The sequence below is a fragment of the Aspergillus aculeatus genome (genome assembly GCF_001890905.1).
Source record: "Aspergillus aculeatus ATCC 16872 unplaced genomic scaffold ASPACscaffold_21, whole genome shotgun sequence".
In the NCBI taxonomy this organism is placed as follows: Eukaryota; Fungi; Ascomycota; class Eurotiomycetes; order Eurotiales; family Aspergillaceae; genus Aspergillus; species Aspergillus aculeatus.
In genome coordinates, this window is record NW_017962996.1 from 568,706 (window position 1) to 589,298 (window position 20,593).

A 20,593-nucleotide genomic window follows, 5' to 3' on the forward strand; every position below is an offset into this window, starting at 1 on the left:
TCCACCACCATTCTCCTCCTCCCCTCCCTTCAATACCTACACCCACACTCCTCTCCAAACCCAAGCTGTGCCCCATAATGGCCGACGACGAGGAGCGCATCAAAGCTGAAAAGCTGGCGGCCGCCAAGAAAAGGGTATGTTATGTGCTCCTTGCGAAGTCATCAACGAAGGCCGTTCTCCGCGGAGGCTGTGGTCCCCGTCCAACCGCGCCCGCAACTCATGTCTAGACCAACCCCCTAACAATCGGTCTACTCCAATTTGACTTTGTGGATATCATGTACATGTGCTGATTCTGTTGGGTCGGGAATAGGTCGCTCAGCTACAGAAGCAGAAGAAAAAAGCCAACAAGAAAGCTGCAGGCAGCTCCGATTCTTCGAAAGCGGCGGCACCCGAGACCCCTGCCGCCGTCGCCGCCGCCGCCGCCGCCGCTGCTGCTGAATCCTCGCCGGCTGATGATGATGTACCGACGCCGGTGATAGCATCGGATACCCCGGTGGTGGTGGCGGAGGGAGCAGAAGCGCAGTCTGTTGGTGATACCGCCGCCGGCGCCGGGGCCGCTGCTACACCTGTTGAGATCGGGGGAGCACCTCAACCTGGAGTAGAAGTAAAAGTAGAAGCAGTGGCTGCGGAGACGTTACCCGCGACCGAGGAATCAGAAGAGCCTACCACTACGACTGACCAACCGAAGGAACCCCTACCAGAGGAGGAGGAGGAGACAAAAGAGGCAGCAGCAGAACACGAAGTTGGAGGCGTAGCACCGCAACCCGAAGAACAACCGCCCGCCGCCGCAGAATACCCCCAAGCATCCCCCACCGCCACCGAACCCATGCCCGACGCGCCCATCACGATGTCGCCGGACAGCGAAGAGGCACCGGCCGCCGTGCCGGGGACGACCCGACTCGACGCCCCGCCGACTCGTCCCGCCGGCCACGGTCGCCAACCTTCGTTGTCGATTCAGTCGAAGATGCGGTCGTCGTCGTTCCGGAAGGGCTCGGTGTCGCAGGGGTCGCTGTCGCCGTCGCCGTCCGCGCCTGTGGGAGGAGGAGGCGGGGGGATGCTCAAGTCGCCTTCGTTGCCGCCGTTGAGTGCGGATGGCGAGGCGGTGCAGGAGGTGTACCGGAAGCAGTCGGCGCGGATTGAGGAGCTGGAGCGGGAGAATAAACGGTTGGAGAAGGAGCGGGAGGAGGCGACGGGCCGGTGGAAGAAGTCGGAGGATCAGCTGGAGGATCTGCGGGAAGCGAGCGTGGATGCTGAGGAGTTGAAGGAGAAGTTGGGGAGGGCGGAGGAGAAGGTTGCGGAGATTGAGGAGTTGGTGAGTTACCGTTCTTTTCTTTTTTGTCCTGGCAAAGGTTGTCGGACTGGGATTGGAGTCGATTGAGGCTAATTACGTGGGGGTTTGTGTCTACTTAGAAAGCGGAGATTGCTTCGCTACAGAGACAGAACTCGCACCTGCAAACGCGAACGCACCGCAACAACGCCAGTGTGTCCGCCCCGGGACAGTCCGAGTCGCCGCCAGCGGATCTGGTGAAACAACTTGAGTCGAAGGCCGCGACGATCGAGGCGATGGAGCTGGAGATCTCGAACCTGCGCGCGCAGCTCTCATCGCAGACGACCTCGAGCAGCGCGCATGAGGCCCAGATCGCGGCGCTGGAGGAGAAGCTCGCGACCGGTGAGACCGCGCTGGAGAGGTCTCAGCGCGAGCTGGCGGACACCAAGGCGGCCTTGACTCGTGCCTCGGAGAAGGCGGTCAAAGAGGGCGTCGACAAGACTTCCCGCGAGACTCTGATCAAGAGCCTCCAACGGGAGGTGGAAGAGCTGAAGCAGGAAAAGGCCGACGCGGAGAAGAAGATTGAGACCCTGGAGAAGAAGCTCGAAGCCATGGGCAACCTGCACCGCGAATGCGAATCCCGTCATCAAGCACGACTTCGCGAGAGCGAGAAGGTGGAGAAGGAGGCCGCGGTTCTGCGCAAGCGACTCGCGACCGTGGAGAACGAGAACCTCCGCCTGAAGGAGGAGCAGGAGACCCTTCGCAAGCGCGAGGCCGGCGGGGCCGATGACGATGCTCTCGACGAACTCGAGGACGAGGAACGCTCTCGACTGCAGCGGCGGATCCGTGACCTGGAAGGTGAGGTCTTCGATCTTCGCCGCGGTGTATGGCAGGAGAAGCGCGAGGAGCTTGCCGGCGGAGCCGATTATCACCCGTCCTTCAGCGGGGATCCCGACTCAGCGACGGCTGCGGCGGCGAATACCTTTGACGACGTCGACTTGATCGGCGGCTCCTCTGCCGACCACGCTCGCCGCCGCAGCATGGCCCAGAGCAAATCCCACGGGCAGCACTCATCCTTCTCGACTGTGCTTAGCAGTGGGATCGCCGCGTTCACGGGCGGAAACACTTTCTACGGGAACCGAGGCCGCGCCTCGTCGAACCAGCAGCCCGCTGGCACACGGGGTAGCTTGGAGCTTCTGTCGGAAGAGAACCTGGATGATGAATTCGACGAGGCAGAGTTTGCGCGTGCGCAGGCAGAAGAGGAGGCTCGCAAGCGGGTGGAATGGGTGCGCGAGATCAAGAGGAAGCTCAGGGACTGGCATGGTTGGCGGTTGGATTTGGTGGACAGTCGGGCTGGTGCCGAGGGCGCCGGTGTCGGGATGGGAGAGATTTTCGAGATTTAAAGAAGTCTACGTGCAGATACATGCAGACGATCTATTATACCATTGTGTTACTTTTGTTAATGGCTTGCCACATTGTCAGTAAGAGTGGGAGGGTAGCTACCAGAGCGAGCTGGAAGTAGTGAGTGTACGAGCACTCGGTACTTTGTAGCCAATCTAAAGTGCAGCGAGTCTACGGAGTAGATATTTGGGAGTAACCCTTTCCAGTAAGGTGATTTGAGGCGTGTTATCGATAAGCGCGGCGGCGGTGCTCCACGCAGGATTGCGGAGTTGCACCGCGCAATTCGGCCTACTTGGCCTTTCTTCCATCATCATCCCCGTTCATTGTTTCGTCCCTCCTTTCCCCCCCTCTTTCCGACTTTTCATAACTGCCATCTGCCCTGGAGAGCGAAGGGCTTGGTTTTCCACTGTCGCTCTCTTTTTGCTCTTGGTGTCTGCTGATTTAATGCCTTAACCGGGTAACCTTCGCCCTTGTTTGTCCATTGACGGGTGTTCTGTCTCCGACACGGCAACTTTTCGTGATGAATGGGTTCGCCGATCACGGCCTCAATGAGGATGCGTTCAGCGAGAAGTCTCAGCTGCAGGGCGGCTTGAAGACGTTTGATGCTTTTCGTGAGTTGTCACTGTCTGATTTCAGCTTGTCCCCATAAACCAAATACCCGTGGAGCTAGCTAGCTAGCTAGCTAGCCAGCCAGCAACCCCATGCGCAATCCCCATCTCCAAATCACCCGTCCACATCCACACACAAACACAACCACTAACTCAAACTTCCCCCCGCCTCACAGCCAAAACCAAAACCTCATACACGGCCCCCTCCCGCCGCGGCGGCCAATGGACGGTCCTAATCCTCCTCATCTGCACGGTCTTCTCGGTGTCGGAATTCCGAACCTGGCTCCAGGGCACGGAAACCCACCAATTCAGCGTGGAGAAGGGGGTCTCACACGACCTGCAGCTGAACCTGGATATCGTCGTGCGCATGCCCTGCGACACGCTGCACGTCAACATCCAAGACGCCTCGGGCGACCGCATCCTGGCCGGGGAGCTGCTGCAGCGCGAGCGCACCAGCTGGCAGCTATGGACGGACAAGCGCAACCGCGCGTCCGCGCACGAGTACCAGACGCTGAGCCAGGAGGAGCCCGACCGGCTGGCGGCGCAGGAGGCCGACGCGCACGTCCACCACGTACTGGGCGAGGTGCGCCGCAATTCCCGGAGAAAATTCCCCAAGGGCCCGCGGCTGCGGAAGGGGGACAGCGTCGACTCGTGTCGGATTTTCGGCAGTCTGGAGGGGAATAAAGTGCAGGGTGATTTCCACATCACGGCGCGCGGCCACGGGTATCATGATGCGCAGGGGGCGCATTTGGATCATAATGGTGCGTTTCCCTCCCTTTCGCTCACTCCCAGAAAAAAAAAACAACCGCAGTGGAATCCAGGACTAACAACGACCGCAAAAGTCTTCAACTTCACCCACATGATCACCGAACTCTCCTTCGGCCCGCACTACCCGACGCTCCTCAACCCGCTCGACAAGACCATCGCCGCCACCGAGCACCACTACTACAAGTACCAGTACTTCCTCTCCGTCGTCCCCACCATCTACTCCAAGGGCACCGCCGCCCTCCAGGAGATCTACACCGACCCGCAACACGCCCGCGCCAACAGGAACCTGGTCATCACCAACCAGTACGCCGCCACCAGCTCCGCCGACGTGCTGCCCGAAAGCCCCTACTTCATCCCCGGCATCTTCTTCAAGTACAACATCGAGCCCATCCTGCTGTTGGTCAGCGAGGAGCGCTCCAGCTTCCTGGCCCTGCTCATGCGCCTCGTCAACACCGTCTCCGGCGTCATGGTCACCGGCGGCTGGCTGTATCAGATGGCCGGCTGGGCGGGCCAGTTGCTCCGCCGGCGGCGGCGGGAGAAGTCCGAGGGGATGCTGAATGGGAGGCATTTGGCGGAGGAATGAATCTGGTTTCCTGTTCGCACTGTGTCGAAGGAGCGTTTGGTTTTATATGCTAGCTAAGAACCTGGAATGAAATTGTGGATACATATTGAAACCTGGCTGGAAGATGAAATTTATCCTGCCGCTAGTCTTCGAATGAATTGTCATATTCGTCATCCTTGATCGTTGTCAGAGGGTTGCGATCCGTTGGTCGAATCGGAATAACTTCTGCATTGACTCCAAGACAAAATGTAGCTCGCGGTCCAGTGTTGCTCTTGAAAATGCACACTATACATGACAGCCAGACCCAAACAGCAGCATTTACAAACTACATACATGTAAACGCAGATCACATGCTCGAAGTAGTATACAGAAGCACCAGTCACAAGGTCGTCGTATAATAGTACTGTAGTAGCAATTGTCTAAGTCATATCATCTCACTCCAGCCACACCTTCCGAACACTGCAGGAAGTACTCCGTAAAAAGCAAGACAAAACCACGGGTGTACAATTCCGGGTATCGATCCTCGAGATTCTCTTCGAGATAAAGATAAATAAATATACAGGTTGGGGAAGGGGCGTTTAGCTGTCCAATAAAAGTCTTCATCCCACCCAACAAACACCCAAGGGTCATCATAGACAATAAAAAAAAGAGTGACATATGAAAAGTGTAGGAGAAGGGAAAAATGCTGACATATGCATGCAAAGATTTTGACAACAAGAAAGAATAAGAAGGGCCCTCAAGGTCATGACGAATACCACACAAACGAGAAACAAACATGCTTGAAAGAGAACTTTGCAACAAATCTGAAAGGTCATGGTCGAAAAGCATGCACATGCTCGATTAAGGGTATAAGGTAAAAAGGCTCTTGGTCCGGTCGCTTCCTCTTCTCTTGGGCGGGCCTCGAACAAAGTTTCAAAATCTCAATCATGACGAACGGGGACACGCAGAACCTCTTATGTGTCGGGAGCCCGTTTATGCAACCTTGGTAATCAAACAATTATTATTACAGATATGCAAAGAAGCGAGGCAGAAAGGGGAAGGAAAAAGATCTAGATGAAATTGCCTCTTCACTTGGTCCTCTATGAACTGAGTTAGTCGCCATCCTGAGAGATGTTTGGTGTTTCACAATGAAAGATTCACTTACCAGGCTGGTCACAGCCGCCGCTGTTGCGAGATCAGGCTTACCACTGATACTTCTAGCCGCAACACGGGGTAAAGCGGACCCAGGAGTGCCTGTGCTAATACTTGTGTTCCGCTTGGCGGGCGTCGACGGTGGAATTCCGCTCACAGTCGAGTGACGCTTGCCAGCGGGCTTGACCGGGGAGGTGCCCGAGGCGTCTCGAGTGCGGGCGAGAGTGCCGCCTTTCAGCCCGGCCACAGGTGGCTCTGGAAGAGGACGCCCTAGGGACGGGTTGGAAGAGATCACCCTTTTGGCTGGAGAATTGTTCGTCAAAGTATATTGCCTCGGACGCGAAGCCAGCTTGATACCGGTGATGAACTCGTGACGAAGCGCGTCTTGTGGACTCATCCGACGAGCAGGATCCCACCGAAGGCAGCGGGATATAAAGTCAAGGAAGGCTTCATCGTCACACTTGAGGACCTGCCGGAGCTCCTTGGAGCTGGGACGACGCCTTCGGCCCTTCGAAGAAACCGTAAGCCTCGGTTTGCCCAACGAGTCAAAGAATAGCTTCTTGCGAGTACTCTTCTCGATCAAATGCTTCTCCGGAGGTCCGAACACCTCCATTATGCAGGCAAGCTGTTCCTGCTCATTTTCGCCTGGGAAGATAGGGTAGCCAGTAAACAGCTCGGCAAGAATGCACCCTACGCTCCACATGTCAATGGGCATACCGTATGACATGCCAAGAATGACTTCGGGAGAACGGTAGAATCGACTCTGGATATATGTATACACTTTCTCATTCTCGAAGCAACTGGAGCCGAAATCAATGACCCGAATGTCAGAGCTCAATGGGTGACACAGCAAGATGTTCTCCGGCTTCAGATCACAATGAATGACCTTCTTCGCCTGCAATAGCACCAAAGTGTTCAGCATTTGTTTAGTGAAGCGGCGGATGAGCTTGAGAGAGAAGCCCTTGAAATCGTGAGCTTTGATGAATTCGTACAAGTTCATTCCCAACAACTCAGTGGAGATGCAAAGATGGCCGCGAAAATAAAAGCTTTGGGTGAAGTTGACCACGTTATGCCGACGCTGAGGGTCCCACTCTTTCAGTTTCTGAAGAAGGTTGACTTCGATCAAGGCTTGCTGGTGGAATCGTTTCTTATTGCGGATTATCTTGACTGCAACAAGACCTCCCATTTTGTGGTCAATGCATCGCACTACCTGACCAAAGCTTCCTTTACCGAGAACATCGATCACTTCATAGCGGTATGCCAGATGATCCCCGATGACGATATTGTAGTCGCCGCGGTCGTCGTCGTAGCCAAAATTCGCTTGGACGGATAAATCACCAACGTGTTTCTTGGCATTCTGGGTGCCACAGAAATAGATATCTTTAAAGTCGATGATCTCTCCTCGCTCGAAGATATTCAAGTTTGCGATCCTTAGGGCCTGCGCTGGGCTCACACGCTCCTTGGGACTAGCTTTGCGACGCAGATCATCCAGATTCTTGGCGGCCGTCTCAAAGTCTTTGCGTTTACTGCCAAGTCTGCGCATCTCTTCGTCAGCAACACGAATATCGGGATCAACGTTGGGATCGCTGGTAGGCGGGGGAGCTGGAGTAGAAGCCACGCTGGACTTAGCCGAACTGATAATTCTGTGAACCGGCGAAAAGATTGAGCTTGCAGTCCGATGCTGAGGAACGGGAGGGTCACTGTCATTGGAGTCATTGGATGGGCTCGGTTCCAAGGCAAGACTCTGCTCACTGCTGAAGCTAGGCTTCCTCAGTGTCTGGCCAGAGGCTTTCGAGACAGATGCTTGCCGTCGGGACTTGAGATAGCTCGGTTTAAGCGTGGGGCTGGAAGTCTTGATACTGGTGAGGTTGTTCCAAGTCGAGGAAGTGGGAATCTTCGGGGGTGGCATTGGGTCATGTTTGACGGGATCGCTGCTGGCTTCAACTCCTGTCTGAGTCTTAGAGCTGCTTCGCTTCCGGGTCATTGTGATCTTGTTGCGAAGGGATGAGCTCGATATACTGTTGTTGTCCGGGTCGGAGGGCGTTGAGAGCTGACTGATCGTCTCGGCGTTCGATGAGAAAGCAGAAGACTGTGTTTGAGGTCGAGGACCAGTCATTTTGTACGACTGAATCGCTTTGGGCGAGTAGTCGTCACTGACTTTCTGCTTCAAGTTCGTATGTTCACTGTTGCTTTTCGGAAGGCTATATGCAACATAAGGCGACACCGTCCTTGCATTAGTCGGCGTGTTGTCGAACCCTGCAAGAGCACTGGAGCCGCTGACAGTTCGCAAGGCTGAGGCAGTTGATGAAGTACTCAGCGCGAAATGTGAAGTGCTGCTTCTCGCTTGTGTAACTGCCAAAAGATCATCATCCTCAACTGTCGAGAAAAAGTTGGCCTTCGAGGCAGTCAGGGGAGTACTCGGTGTCTTGGATGCGATCTGAGCGGATGGCGTGTGAACTGTCAGATCATCTTCACGATCTCTCAATGCCTCGATCTTGGTTGTCATTGGTGTGCCAAGGGGAAGCAGATTCAAAGGTGGTAGTTTGAGAGGTTGAAGATTCCTTTTCCCAAGAAGCGCGGAGGTTCTAGGCTTGGCTTCAGGAGTCTTCATCGCGCGTCCTTCTCTTGTCTTGGGGGGGCCCTCCTCCGTTGAAATAGTCGCGGTCAGGTTGTTATCCGGTTCTGACTCGAATTTGGGTTTGGAACCTGTTTCCATGTTTAAGCTTGGCTTGCGCGGAGTGACATAATTCGGCGGCTCAAAATCACCCTTAGGGGATTCATAGGCTTTCGGGATCGCAGGAACAGGTGGGACCTCCTCATCAGGCGGGTTCGGTTCGGAGCGGGTCTTGGGAGTAGGTAATCGGGATGTCGACGAGCTGTGAGATAGGCGGTTTTGCAATGAGCCAGCTGAATTTCTTACGGAATTGTAGGTTGTGGTTGATGAGAGCGACAGGCCAGAACTGTACGACTTGCGATTCGGGTCAGGGGTGGTTCGGTTTGAGGACGGAGTGACGCTCTTTCGAGGTATATGCGACGGCGATTGCGCGGACGAGCGAGGTCGGACAGGCATAGGCTCTGTTTGGGTCGGAGGGGTAAAGGGCGTAGGGTGCGCCGAAGGAGCTGTTGACATACGTTTAGCCCGACGCGCATCGGTAGGGCTTATGGTACGGGCTCCAAGACCATGTACATGTGGCGGCATGACCGAGACTCTTTTGCAGGACGAGGCTGGAGTATTGGGAGCGGCTGCCGCGGTTTTAACTGGTGTTCGAACTGCATTAGTCGATGATGACCGAGAATATTCTGCTGGGCCAGACGCTGTCAAGTATTTCTCGTGGGGCTCTCGCAACGGTGGCTGAAGCGACTTTGCCTTGATGCTCCGCGCGTTGCTGGAAAGCTTCGTACCTTCGGTTCGACTGAGATCGAATTGCTGCGTGCGGGGACGGAGATAGCTGGTCTGCTCTGTACGAGTGGTATCCGCGCTCGCTTTCCTCGCAGACAGGCTCTGTCGTCTCCCGGTCACGGTGGATGGCAATGAGACCGGGCCTATGGACTTTCTCGGGGCACGCGAAGCTGTACCATTCGGGCCCGCTTGTTGAGCGAGGCTTTGGCGACGATTACGACCTGTCGTAGTAGAAGTCGCTGATGGACGAGATGATACCGATTCGCTGGACGAATTAACCACGCTTTTCCGCCGGATAGAATTGCTCCTGGAGCGTGTACCCTCCCCATTGGTACTGCCATTCGTCCAACCGGGCTCATACCCCGAACCAGTGTTTCTAGGCACGGGGAAGTACTTCAGCTGCGATTCTCCCACAATACTATTCTGCATGTCATCGAAGTTGACCGAGGGAAGGAACTCGGTACTTTGGGAGGGCATCTGATTGTAGTCTGGCTTCGCTAAATTTCCGACACTGGTAGATCGTAGGCTAATGCGGGAATTGTTGCTCTGCGTTGAGTCATTTGTGGAATCGATCGAAGAGTTTCCGGAGTGGAAGAACGAGCCGGGTGTATTGCTGCATGTTATTCGAATTAGTATCAACATGCGTGATCGGAAATTCTAAAGCTGGAGGCCAAAGGTTTCACAATCGAAGTCAAAATAGCGGGAAGATGGGGGGAGAGGCAACGGAGAGCTTGAGGCGATTATACCTTGTTCGTGAAGGATCCTGCGGTCGTGGGCCTTGCGGCGCTTTCTGATCGCGAATAGACAACCTCCTCCGGTTCATTACACTTGTTCGGGTTGCGGCAATGGATTTGGACGAGTGGGACGAAGCTTCGGAAAGGAAAGAGGTCGAAGAGTGCTTTTGCAACCGTCTGCGCGTGGGTCCTTCTGTTCAAGCGAGTGACAATGGGTTAGCCGTGGTCAACAAAGAACCACCCGCAAGCGATAATGACGATTCCGATCTTGATCAAGCATTTTTACCTTCTGGACATGAGCCTTCATTTCTAGAAGGGCTCGAAGACCTCGATTGGACTTTGCGCAAGTGCCCCTTTCCTGGAGTGTCTTGAAAAGATGGATTTTCCGGCATCATCCTCGAACTGCGACCGGGAGAGCTCCGAACGACAGGTAGGTAGATCAACCGGAGGCGAGAGGTTGGGGAAACAAATTAGCGGGGGGATGCAAGGGCAAACCCAATCGCAATGGCATTCAGGAGTAGAAGGCGAATGTTATTTAATTTTTTTTCGGTGTCCAAACCAAGCAGAACCCTGATCAACACCGTCGCGCGACCCATCAACGGTTGCTACCGGTCCATTGCGGGGGTCAAGAACAGCGGTGTCTGCTGCGGGCTGGGCGACGAAGGAATCTGGTAATCGATTAGATCGAGTCGAAACCACAGATGAAAGCTCTGTCTGCGAAAGCCGTTCTGGGGGCCCCTTTTCGGGCAAAAATCCCAAAGAAAGGATGGGTGATGTTCTGCAGAGAAGAAACTCTGCCTGGGGCAGCAGTAGGTTGTTCTTTGCCAGACTTGGCGTCGAAGAAAGTTACGTACGGGCTTGTGTATACCTAAGCAACCACTCCGAATGAGAAAGAGCAAACACGGAGTGTGCCCGACACGGGTGAAAATAGGAAGGTGGTTAGACAAAAAAAAGGAATGGGTGATGTGATAGAAGAAGAGAAAAAGAGTACAGGTCAACAATGAGAATCCCCTATACTTCTATGCCTGAGACAGTAAGTGGGGGGGGGAGGGATGGAAGTGTGTTAGGAGAAAAAAGAGACCGAGAGAGGAAGGATTGATATGGATGGAACTGGAAAAATAAAGAGGTGGTAAACAATTTCGAGCCCGAGACCCATTGAGAGACCTCTTTAGTTGTGCCCCCCCTGCTCCTTTTTGCCTGCTTCTATGGCTGCAAACAGCGCAAACACCCACTTAGTTACCATTTTGGCGGGATCGCCCCGATGGTACTCCGTAATCTACTCACTGCAGTATCCTACCGTCATCCGTCAATTCACTCCATCCTACTCTACTGGTCTACGTAATGGTCGTATTGCGCAATACCACCCGTGACTGACTGTCACTGACCCTATCCATACAATACAAGCTCCCGCCGATAAGCTCGGTGACCCCAAAATCTGGGCATCCAGCCATGTTTGTGTGCATGTGCTTCTGCTGCTGCTGCTGCTAACTTAACTGCTGCTGCGACTTCACTTGTGACCTCACCCTTTCCTTTCTCCACACACACCACCCCCCCTTGGAGATGCTCCTTCTACTTTATTTGACTTGACCACAACAGAAGCGTCCTTGTTGATGGATCGTCATGGATGATACTATCGCAGAACCCATCGTCAATCGCGATGAGCCTATACCTGTTATATTTTCCGACAAGCAGAAACATGATACCAAGCATCCGCGAGCTCGGGGGCACAAGCGATCAGTCTCGGGGGTTGGGCGGTCTCTGCAGGACAGGCTATTCTCCAAGTATGTTCTTTGATCCATTCGCAATGCTCTCAGATTTCCCTGACCCATCTCTTCAAGAATTCTGGAGCAGGTAGTGCCTACAGAAGATGCCGATAAGGAATCATTGTCAGGCGGCGACAAGTCTCTCGCCGCAGACCCAAAGCGGCCAGCCTTCAGCCTACCTCTCATGGCAAACAACTTTCGCAGGTTCAATGCAAGGTACAATACTAAATCTCCCAGTTTTAATTTACAGAAGATGCTAAGGATCAATGCAGAATTGGAATTGTCTTTACGTTTCAAATCCAGGTTGAGCGTCTGTTCAGCTGGAAAAAAGCCTCCCACACGCTTTCGTTCCTCTTCATCTATTCGTTCATCTGTCTGAACCCACACCTCTTTGTACTGATTCCGATCTCTATTCTTCTATTCTTCATCATGGTGCCTGCATTCCTTGCGCGACACCCCCCCCCTCCTTCAACGTCGACCTCAAGTATCACGCCTTACTACTCTTACGATGGCCCGGCACTGGCACCTGCGAAAACCATCAAGCCAGCCTCAGAGACCTCGAAAGACTTCTTTGTGAATATGCGGGACTTGCAGAATTGCATGGCGGACTTCTCCGACGCCCACGACGCCATGGTCTCCGCCTTTGCACCTGTGACCAATTTCTCCGACGAGAAGCTTTCGTCAGCGGTTTTCTTACTGTGTCTGCTCGTTGCCGCTCTTTTGATCTTGACTGCTCATCTTGTTCCTTGGCGCTTGGTCTTCCTGGCTGGCGGTAATTTGGCTATATTCTCCCTGCACCCTCGTTTTCACCATTTTGTCCAGGCTATCACAGCGGACCTCTCACAGCAACCTGCGGGAACGGAATCCATGGCCGAAAAGCAACTCAGGAGCGCGGCAAACGCTGCTGGGGTTCCACTACCCGCTTCCTCTAGTGCCATGTCCTTGATGAGATCATTGGCTAATATCTCTCTGGATTCTGACACTGAAGAACGCGAGGTCGAAATCTTTGAGATTCAGTATCGCTCCCTGGCACCATATGGCGAATCTCAGTGGGACCATTTCCTGTTCAGTCCGATGCCATACGACCCACTCTCGCCACTTCGCATCGCAGGCGACCGTCCCAAAGGGTGCCGGTTTTTCGAGGACGTCCAGCCTCCAAGCGGTTGGGCATGGAAGAGCAAAAAGTGGGAGCTGGATCTAGACTGTCGCGAGTGGGTGGTGGAGCGCATGATCACGGGGGTTGGCTTCGAGGTACCCGGGGGCGCCTCTGAAGACCAAACAGCCGGTGGAGAGATCGGGGGCTGGGTCTGGGATCTGCCCCCTGCTTTTGTTGCGGATGACAATTCGGCCAGTGATAAAAAAGCGTCTGCGAAGAAGGGCAAGGAACGTGCCTCGCAAGATTATGAAGAAAGAGGTAATACCGGAGGAATGGGTGAGTGGAGAAGGCGGCGCTGGGTTCGCGTGGTACACAGAACTAGTATGCCGGCTGGTCAGCAACAGACGACAAATGATGAGACGTACTGATGATGAGGTTTGCACATGAAGTTTACAGCTCCGGCGAAGGTGAGATTCTCAATCTCCTTTAAAAACTCGGATCAACATCAATGCAAATTTCGCAATGACCCTTATATCGCGTGACTCTATAATTTACTGTTTCGGTTTCAGAACAACAATGCTCTTGGGACTCATTCCACTTACAGGAGACAAGAAACCAAGCAATGTATCTTATACGCTTGGTGATCAGCCCTCGGCCAAGGCATGCGAGGAATCGCGCGAGTAAGGCTATCTGTGCGAATAGAACTGTTCCTACGAGCAAAAGATCACGTAAGAAGTTGCGGCCGTGGCAGTCCTCACAGCAGTAGCAGTCCTAGCAGTCCTCGCAGTCGTGGCAGCTTTTGCAAAGAAACCGTGATAGTCCTCACGGGTGTGGTAGTTTTTGCGACTGTAATAGCTGTGGCGAGCAAGGCCGTTCACGCGTATAAGGTGGTTTATGCTAGCGAGGAATCATATAAGAAATCGCAGCTCTAGTGGTTGTGGCAAGCCAGGTGATTCATGCAAGTGAGGACTTATGCGAGGGATTGCACAAGTAAAGCTGTTTATATAAGTAGGGCTGTTTAAGCAGATGAGGAGCCACGCAAAGATTTCTAAAGCAAGGTTTTTTTGTAAGCAAGGCTATTAATGCGAGCAAGGCCTAACAGTATCAACAATAGCTGATAACAGCAGAAACAAATATAGATTATATGATCTGTATTGGGCAGGCTATTCAAGCAGCTAATCAGTATGTTTAAACAGCTGATCACTTGTCCCCGGATGGCCAGTTTCTTGTAGGACGCAGCGCATACGTGCTTTGCAACAATGACAATACCCTGTCTGGAGGACTACTTATATAAGAGCCTGACCTGCAGGCAGCGCCTTTGGCGGGCCTAGGAGGGCCTATACTTATATCTTCCTAAGCAATTTTTGAGTAGCCGAAGGTCTATCTTACAGCTTCGACAGCCTATTATCACAGCTGGACAAGAGTGTTTATACAGCTATTCCTGGGTCTGTTTATACGGTTGTTTAAGTGCCTTTATGAATATGATGAGAGCGTTGCACTGCTCGGCCAAAAGAATATTAAGGTGCTGATCTAGCCGAGGACTATTTCTTAGGCCGAAGATCTGGACTTTGTATATATTATAGTATACAAAAATTCTGTCCTGAGGCTTCGTTAAGATTTAAGTAGTACAAGAATTTCTTTTTTAGACTTCTGTAAAGCCTAAGGCTAACTTTCCAAGTCTATATATAGTGTCCTATAACAGGCAAAGTGCCCAGCCCTAAATCTATAGTTAAATCAAAGTAGTAATCTTGTTTTTTCTATAATTTGAATGTCTTGTTGGGGGGCGGCCAGGGCTAATAAATAAAGACTTATAGTCTAGTAAAAATATTATACTACTTAGTTTAAGAGATATCAAAGTACTAATCTAGCTAATTAATTGCTTTAATTTAAAGAATTCTCAATCCTATAAAATAGCCTGCATAGAGCAGTGCGAAGTAGAAATAGAGCTGATTAAGGCTGGGTTAACTCAATGGTTTGGGAACTAGTAAGATGGATTGTGGTTTATGTTGCTTATATCCAACTAAAAATGCTTTTAGGACTTCTTCTTCTATACTTAAATTCTGGCAAAAGTCTATTGAGTCAGGGATCCAGATTTAGTCATCGAGAATCTCAGAGGTAATGAGCCTCTAGTTCTTATTTTGATACTAACATTTTCTATTACAGTATATCTCTTTGAAAAGATTTAAGAATGTAGAGATGAACGGTATTATCATGGTCTTGACTTAAGGTCTGATCTTAAGAAAAAAGGATGATAAGCAATATTGGGAGTTGAGTTTAAATCTAATCTCAATAGTCGCTACCAGGATTATATCAAAGTCTTTGTTGTAGTGGAGGGAGTGTTCTCCCCCCCCTCCAAGTTACACCCCGCTCACCATCCTTATGCTAGTCTGTTTTCAGATATAATGCCTGAGGCATAAACAAAAGGCGGTGCGGAGTCCGCCGCCTTAGCTTAGCCTAAGGGCGGGTGAGGTGAGAGATGGCTTACTACTTCCTCCAAGTGTCTTGTGTTACCCAAACCCAGTCACTAGGTGGTCAATTCTGATGCTGATGGACATGAATGATGGAGATGCTAGTTCCTGTCATTGGCTCTGGGTAAGCTCCTCTGAGATCTTATCTGACTTGTATGTCACGAATGTCCGTTATTGACATATTCCGCCACAGGACTCTCCCCATGCGCGACCGTCGCTCTGTGCTTTGGAGTACCTCTCCCTTGCACCAGCGATAGTTATTTTGATCATTGCACTGAGCCACTTACTCTCACATGGAGTTGCGCTAAGATGCCCAAAATGGATGAATTCCTTCGTTCAGGAGCAGCCAGCATCGATAGAGCTGCCCATAGAACGGCCACCGCAGCGGGTCGGCTGGGTTGTAGCCCTGTTCGCCATCTCGATGATTGGATTTCTAGCTGAACTGACCAGCGTTATCCTTGGCGGGCCTTTGATAAGCACCGTCTTACCTGTATCCTGGGTACGTGGAAAAAGCACTGGTTCGCGATGAAACTCCGCCCGCTGACAAGGGACCAGGCTGTGGCTGCTGCCATGGTTGCAGTGCTGCGCCCGAGATCGTGCCCTACATCCCTGCTTTCCTTTTTTCTGAGTGCACTGGTGGTCGAGTCCGCATATCTCATCAATGATGATGTGTATAATCTCTCTAGACTTTTCACCCGCCATGAGGCTGCTGCTGCTGCTTTGGCCGGCTGTACGGTCATCCTTGCAATGCCCTTTCGCAGCCATAGTCTCCCGCAGGATGACATCAGCGCCGTTGGTCAAGTGCCATCCAGGGACTTGCGCAGTCCAGAGGACAACTTGCGACTTTGGCAGTTTCTGAGCGTGTCTTGGATGGCTCCACTGATTTCTGTAGGCAAGAACAAACAACTGCAGGAGGAAGATGTGTGGTTTCTGGGATACGAGTTTCAGCATCGCAGACTGCACGAGAAGTTCCGGCAATTGAAAGGATCCGTGCTGGGAAGGCTACTTCAAGCGAATGGAATTGACGTGCTAATAATAACGACAATCTCCATCGTGCAGATGCTTTGTGGTTGGTAACCTGTCAATGAGGGGCTGCGCGTCGCTGATTAAATATGCAGATTTCTCGACCCCTGTCTTGCTCCAGCAATTGTTGCAGGCGATGAAGGATCGAGGCACGTCCAATCGGCCGGCCTTGACCTATGCATTACTGAGTCTGGTGCTTCGCCTGGTGCTAGCGCAGGCCCAGGTTCTCAATCTGTGGTACGGGAGACGTGCCTACGAACGGAGTAGAGGCGAGATGATCATGATGGTTTATGAGAAGGCACTTTCGAGAAAGAACGTCTTCGATCAGGAGATAAGCGAGAAGGAAGATGGAGCCGGGCCCTCCGAAGAAACGGATGATGAGACAGATTCGGATCCCCAATCAAAGAGGTGGTGGTGGCCCTTCTCGCGCTCCAAGAGGGTAACGCGCAAGGAGATGATTAAGAAAACAGCGTCCATGGGCAAAATCTTCAATCTATTACGTGGAGACGTCTACGAAGTCGCGCAGAGATTCTGGGAAATTGACTCCCTGATTGACAAACCGCTGGGGCTTATCATTGCGACCGTTCTCGTCTGGAAGCTCCTCGGGCTGTCATGCTTCTTGGGAGTTATAGCCATTTTGGTTGCCCAAACGCTTAACGCGTTCATCACTCGTAAACTTCTTCGCTGGGAACGTGTACGTCGCCTAGCAACAGACACCCGGCTTCAGATATCTTCTCAATTTGTTGAGGCTCTGCGACATTTGCGTTGGTACGGTTGGCAGAACCATTGGCTCCGTCAGGTAATGGACGCCAGACAGTCTGAGTTGAACCTGCGAATTGTCACTAGTCTTTGGAATGTGCTGATTCGCTTCATCAACACCCTTGCTAGTGGGCTGTTCCCCGTGGTCGCATTATACGCTTACACCTTCTTGGCTGGAAACCCGCTGCGCATCGATATCATTTTTCCTGCTCTTCAGCTGTTTACAATGCTGGAAACCCGACTGAGGGATATCCCGAGTCTCATCACTGTGCTCATAAACGCCTCGATTGCTATGGAGAGAATCGAGGACTTCATGGCAGAGCCTGATAAAGAGAGAACGCCACTTGCTGCTGACTGCGCCTCTCTCATCAAACTGGATTCATGTACTTTTGCCTGGCCCGGGAAGTTATCACCTGTGCTTCCCAATGTCAACCTGGACGTGCCTCAAGGTCTGACCGTTGTCCACGGCAAGGTGGGATCTGGCAAGACAGCTTTGCTCCAAGCCTTACTGGGCGAGATGGATAGACTGGAAGGAATCTCCCATCTCCCAAATGAGATGGTCGGGTTCTGTGCTCAGACCCCATGGCTGCAGAGCATGAGTATCAGGGACAACATTCTGTTCTCTTCGCCGTTTGATGAGCAGCGTTACAAGCTGGTGCTAGATGCCTGTGCACTTATACCGGATCTTTCCAACTTCAAGCATGGTGACCTGTCTTTTGTGGGCGAGAATGGAATAGGTCTCTCTGGGGGTCAGAAGGCACGCGTGGCTCTGGCACGGGCAATGTATAGCTCGGCTAGGATACTGCTACTTGACGACCCTCTTTCAGCCTTAGACCATAATACAGCAGAGACGGTTGTTCATAAATGTTTCTTGGGCCCGCTAATGCGCAACCGGACTGTGGTTCTTGTCACCCACAGAACCCACCTAGTCGGTGAAATTGCTGACCAGATTGTTCGCATCGAAAATGGGAAGGCCACAGTAGAAATTAACCAGAATGTGTCGTCTCATGGCAGCGATGACCAGGAAAGCGCTCCGTCAAAAAGCACAGAAACTGTCAACGAGGGTGAAGTTGCTCTTGAAGATGCCTCTGCTGCAATTCCCACGAAATTCATAGAAGAAGAACATAGAGCAGAATGGGGAGTGCAGGCACGAGTATATTGGAAGTACATCCAAGCTGGCAAATACCGCTGGTGGCTCGCCCTCTTTGCGGTATTGACAATCTATCGCCTGTCTTCCGTTGGCCAGTCATGGTTCCTCAAGGAGTGGGGAGAGGCATACAAGCAGATACTCTTGTTCTTCGGACAATCGAACCTCAACCGTATGTCTTCCAGTGCGGAACTAACTACCGCCTCGACGATGGCAAACAACATCCACTGGGCGCCGCGGGACCCATTTGATGGCTTTCCCGCGCCGGAAGAGAATGTGAAACCCTGGTTAGTAGCATTTTTGCTCATTACCAGCTTTCAGTCCCTGATGCTTCTGCTCGCACAGCTTCTGATGCTGGTGATCGTCTATTGCGCCGGCCGAACGCTGTTCGAGGAGGTGATGGTACGAGTGAGCAACGCCACGTTCCGATTCTTCGATGTCACGCCCTTGGGTCGCCTGATGAATCGACTAACTTCTGACATTGGAGTGGTCGACGGGAACATCAGTGAACAGTTCCAAATGATCGCATTCCAAGCCATCACCTGGGTGTCCTCGATCGCCGTGATCGCGACTGTGACTCCAACCTTCCTCGGATTCTCGCTCCTGCTCACCGCGGCCTTTGTTCTCATCTTCCGACGTTTCCTCCCCACCTCACAGAGCTTGCGGCGTCTGGAGATGGTATCGCTGAGTCCATTAATCTCCAACTTCGGTGAACTGCTTCATGGCCTAACCACCGTGCGCGCCTTCCACGCCGAAAGCCGCTTCCAGGACCGCGTCATCGCCGTCGTCGACAAGTTCCAGGGCATGGACCACTTCTACTGGTCACTGCAAAGCTGGCTCATGTACCGGTTCGAGAGCCTTTCCGCGGTATCGACCTTCTGCCTGACCGTACTCGCTCTCTACACCAGCGTTAGCCCCGGCCTAGCAGCCTTCGTCCTGATCGCGGCCAACAACTTCGTCACCTCCACCCATGCCCTGTGCAAGCAATACGGCCAGCTCCAAATGGACTTTGTATCGGTCGAGCGAGTGGACGAACTGCTGCACGTGGAGCAAGAACCCCTCGGCACGATCGATCCTCCGGCCTCGTGGCCCAAATTCGGCCAGGACATCGTCTTCGAGGACGTGACGATCCGCTACGCGCCGCACCTCGATCCCTCGCTCCGCAACATCTCCCTGCGCATCCCCGGCGGCTCCACAACAGCCATCATTGGGCGCACCGGCAGTGGCAAGTCCACGCTGGCCGTCGCCATGCTCAGCGTCGTGCGGCCCGAATCCGGGCGCATTCTCGTCGACGGCCTGGACATCGCGCAGGTCGCAACGCAAGCGCTGCGGTCCCGCGTCACGTTCGTCGCGCAGGACCCTGTCCTCTTCCCCGGGAGCATTCGGCTCAACCTCGATCCGACGGGAGAGTACTCCGACGCCGAATGCGCCGAGGTGCTCAAGCGCGTCTGCAGCCGCCACGGCTGGAGTCTCGAGACGCCCGTGGAAGCCGGAGGCCGCAATCTGAGCCAGGGCGAGCGGCAGCTGATTGGACTCACGCGAGCGGTGCTGCGGCGCAGCCCCATCGTCATCCTGGATGAAGCGACGGCGTCGATCGACCATGAAAGCTCGTTGGAGATCCAGCAGATCCTGCGCGAGGAGATGAGGGAGTCGACGGTGGTGACTATCGCGCATCGGCTGGAGGCGATCAAGGATGCGGAGTATTATATTGTATTGTATAAAGGAGGGGTGTCGGAGCAGGGGTATGTTCGAGATATGTGAGATGGAATCTTGGTGAGGGGATCTAGTCCGCCTTTTCTGCCACGAAACATTTTCCATAGCTAACCGTTAGAAAAGAAGAAGGGGTTGAAGTAGCTATCAAAGGGCTGTATGTGGCAAATTTAGGCTCAAGTGAGAGGAACAGTGGGCAGGTGAGCGCGTAGCCCCGATACGGAGGCTGATCAAAATGGTGAATAAAAGGAATCTGGACCTCTACACAGGTCTTACCAAGGCCCAAGCGGCGCTAGTCTTCCAGATACATAGCAAGCGTATGGGCTTAGCCTACTTTCTCTAGGAAATCGAGGCATACGATACGAGGGAGTATTTATACGAAAACTACACGCAGATACTCAAGCGTACTCTGTTAAAGTATCCGCAGTTCCGGAAGAGCCGTCAGGCCATATAAGCTGGTATCTTTACTGTAGATGAAAATACCTCAGCTGCCCAACTATAATATTCCAATATCTCACCCGCAGGTGATCTGCTATATTATTGATTCTATAATATGGTTGAACAGGCTTGTTCAGCTGATGCTACTATGTGAGTAAGAATAGAACGACTATAAGTAAGAATATCGACTTGAGAGGTATAGGCATCACTGTAGAAGATAAGGAATAATCATACTTGTAGTAATCTAAACGGCTAGTCTGCTTATCCCAAGGAGAACCACATGAATAAACAACTTAAGAAGACGAATTAAGTCGGCTA

At 52.6% G+C, this 20,593-nt stretch overlaps 4 protein-coding genes across 4 annotated transcripts; 3 read left to right on the forward strand and 1 right to left on the reverse strand.

The window, feature by feature from the left end:
* Nucleotides 1-27: 27 nt before the first annotated feature.
* Nucleotides 28-2,771, forward strand: ASPACDRAFT_1891934 (uncharacterized protein). Its single transcript, XM_020198643.1, has 3 exons — nucleotides 28-134; nucleotides 311-1,312; nucleotides 1,411-2,771. Exons 1-3 carry the CDS (start codon nucleotides 78-80, stop codon nucleotides 2,668-2,670), a joined length of 2,319 nt encoding a protein of 772 aa, XP_020051694.1. The 5' UTR covers nucleotides 28-77; the 3' UTR covers nucleotides 2,671-2,771.
* Nucleotides 2,772-3,021: 250 nt separating this feature from the next.
* ASPACDRAFT_82201 (uncharacterized protein) lies at nucleotides 3,022-4,714 on the forward strand. The gene is made up of 3 exons (XM_020206046.1): nucleotides 3,022-3,279; nucleotides 3,453-4,037; nucleotides 4,119-4,714. Exons 1-3 carry the CDS (start codon nucleotides 3,189-3,191, stop codon nucleotides 4,625-4,627), a joined length of 1,185 nt encoding a protein of 394 aa, XP_020051695.1. The 5' UTR covers nucleotides 3,022-3,188; the 3' UTR covers nucleotides 4,628-4,714.
* A 959-nt stretch (nucleotides 4,715-5,673) lies between these two features.
* Nucleotides 5,674-9,960, reverse strand: ASPACDRAFT_64623 (putative protein kinase; the record flags this gene model as incomplete). Its single annotated transcript, XM_020204013.1, has 3 exons — nucleotides 5,674-5,685; nucleotides 5,751-9,750; nucleotides 9,884-9,960. 3 exons carry the CDS (start codon nucleotides 9,958-9,960, stop codon nucleotides 5,674-5,676), a joined length of 4,089 nt encoding a protein of 1,362 aa, XP_020051696.1.
* Nucleotides 9,961-11,175: 1,215 nt separating this feature from the next.
* ASPACDRAFT_1876816 (uncharacterized protein) lies at nucleotides 11,176-20,264 on the forward strand. The gene is made up of 8 exons (XM_020198085.1): nucleotides 11,176-11,652; nucleotides 11,710-11,850; nucleotides 11,907-13,151; nucleotides 13,491-13,548; nucleotides 15,200-15,322; nucleotides 15,392-15,697; nucleotides 15,754-16,267; nucleotides 16,317-20,264. Exons 1-8 carry the CDS (start codon nucleotides 11,492-11,494, stop codon nucleotides 19,886-19,888), a joined length of 6,120 nt encoding a protein of 2,039 aa, XP_020051697.1. The 5' UTR covers nucleotides 11,176-11,491; the 3' UTR covers nucleotides 19,889-20,264.
* Nucleotides 20,265-20,593: the final 329 nt, after the last annotated feature.

What these genes read in the sequence shown, in the direction of transcription:
- ASPACDRAFT_1876816 (XM_020198085.1), top strand. Translation starts at nt 11,492, where the DNA reads ATGGATGATACTATCGCAGAACCCATCGTCAATCGCGATGAGCCTATA. An exon ending in CAGGACAGGCTATTCTCCAA is followed by an intron (nt 11,653 to 11,709) that starts GTATGTTCTTTG and finishes CATCTCTTCAAG; the next exon opens with AATTCTGGAGCAGGTAGTGC. An exon ending in CCGTCTTACCTGTATCCTGG is followed by an intron (nt 15,698 to 15,753) that starts GTACGTGGAAAA and finishes ACAAGGGACCAG; the next exon opens with GCTGTGGCTGCTGCCATGGT.
- ASPACDRAFT_82201 (XM_020206046.1), top strand. Translation starts at nt 3,189, where the DNA reads ATGAATGGGTTCGCCGATCACGGCCTCAATGAGGATGCGTTCAGCGAG. An exon ending in GAAGACGTTTGATGCTTTTC is followed by an intron (nt 3,280 to 3,452) that starts GTGAGTTGTCAC and finishes CCCGCCTCACAG; the next exon opens with CCAAAACCAAAACCTCATAC. An exon ending in GGCGCATTTGGATCATAATG is followed by an intron (nt 4,038 to 4,118) that starts GTGCGTTTCCCT and finishes CGACCGCAAAAG; the next exon opens with TCTTCAACTTCACCCACATG.
- ASPACDRAFT_1891934 (XM_020198643.1), top strand. Translation starts at nt 78, where the DNA reads ATGGCCGACGACGAGGAGCGCATCAAAGCTGAAAAGCTGGCGGCCGCC. An exon ending in TGGCGGCCGCCAAGAAAAGG is followed by an intron (nt 135 to 310) that starts GTATGTTATGTG and finishes GGTCGGGAATAG; the next exon opens with GTCGCTCAGCTACAGAAGCA. An exon ending in TTGCGGAGATTGAGGAGTTG is followed by an intron (nt 1,313 to 1,410) that starts GTGAGTTACCGT and finishes GTGTCTACTTAG; the next exon opens with AAAGCGGAGATTGCTTCGCT.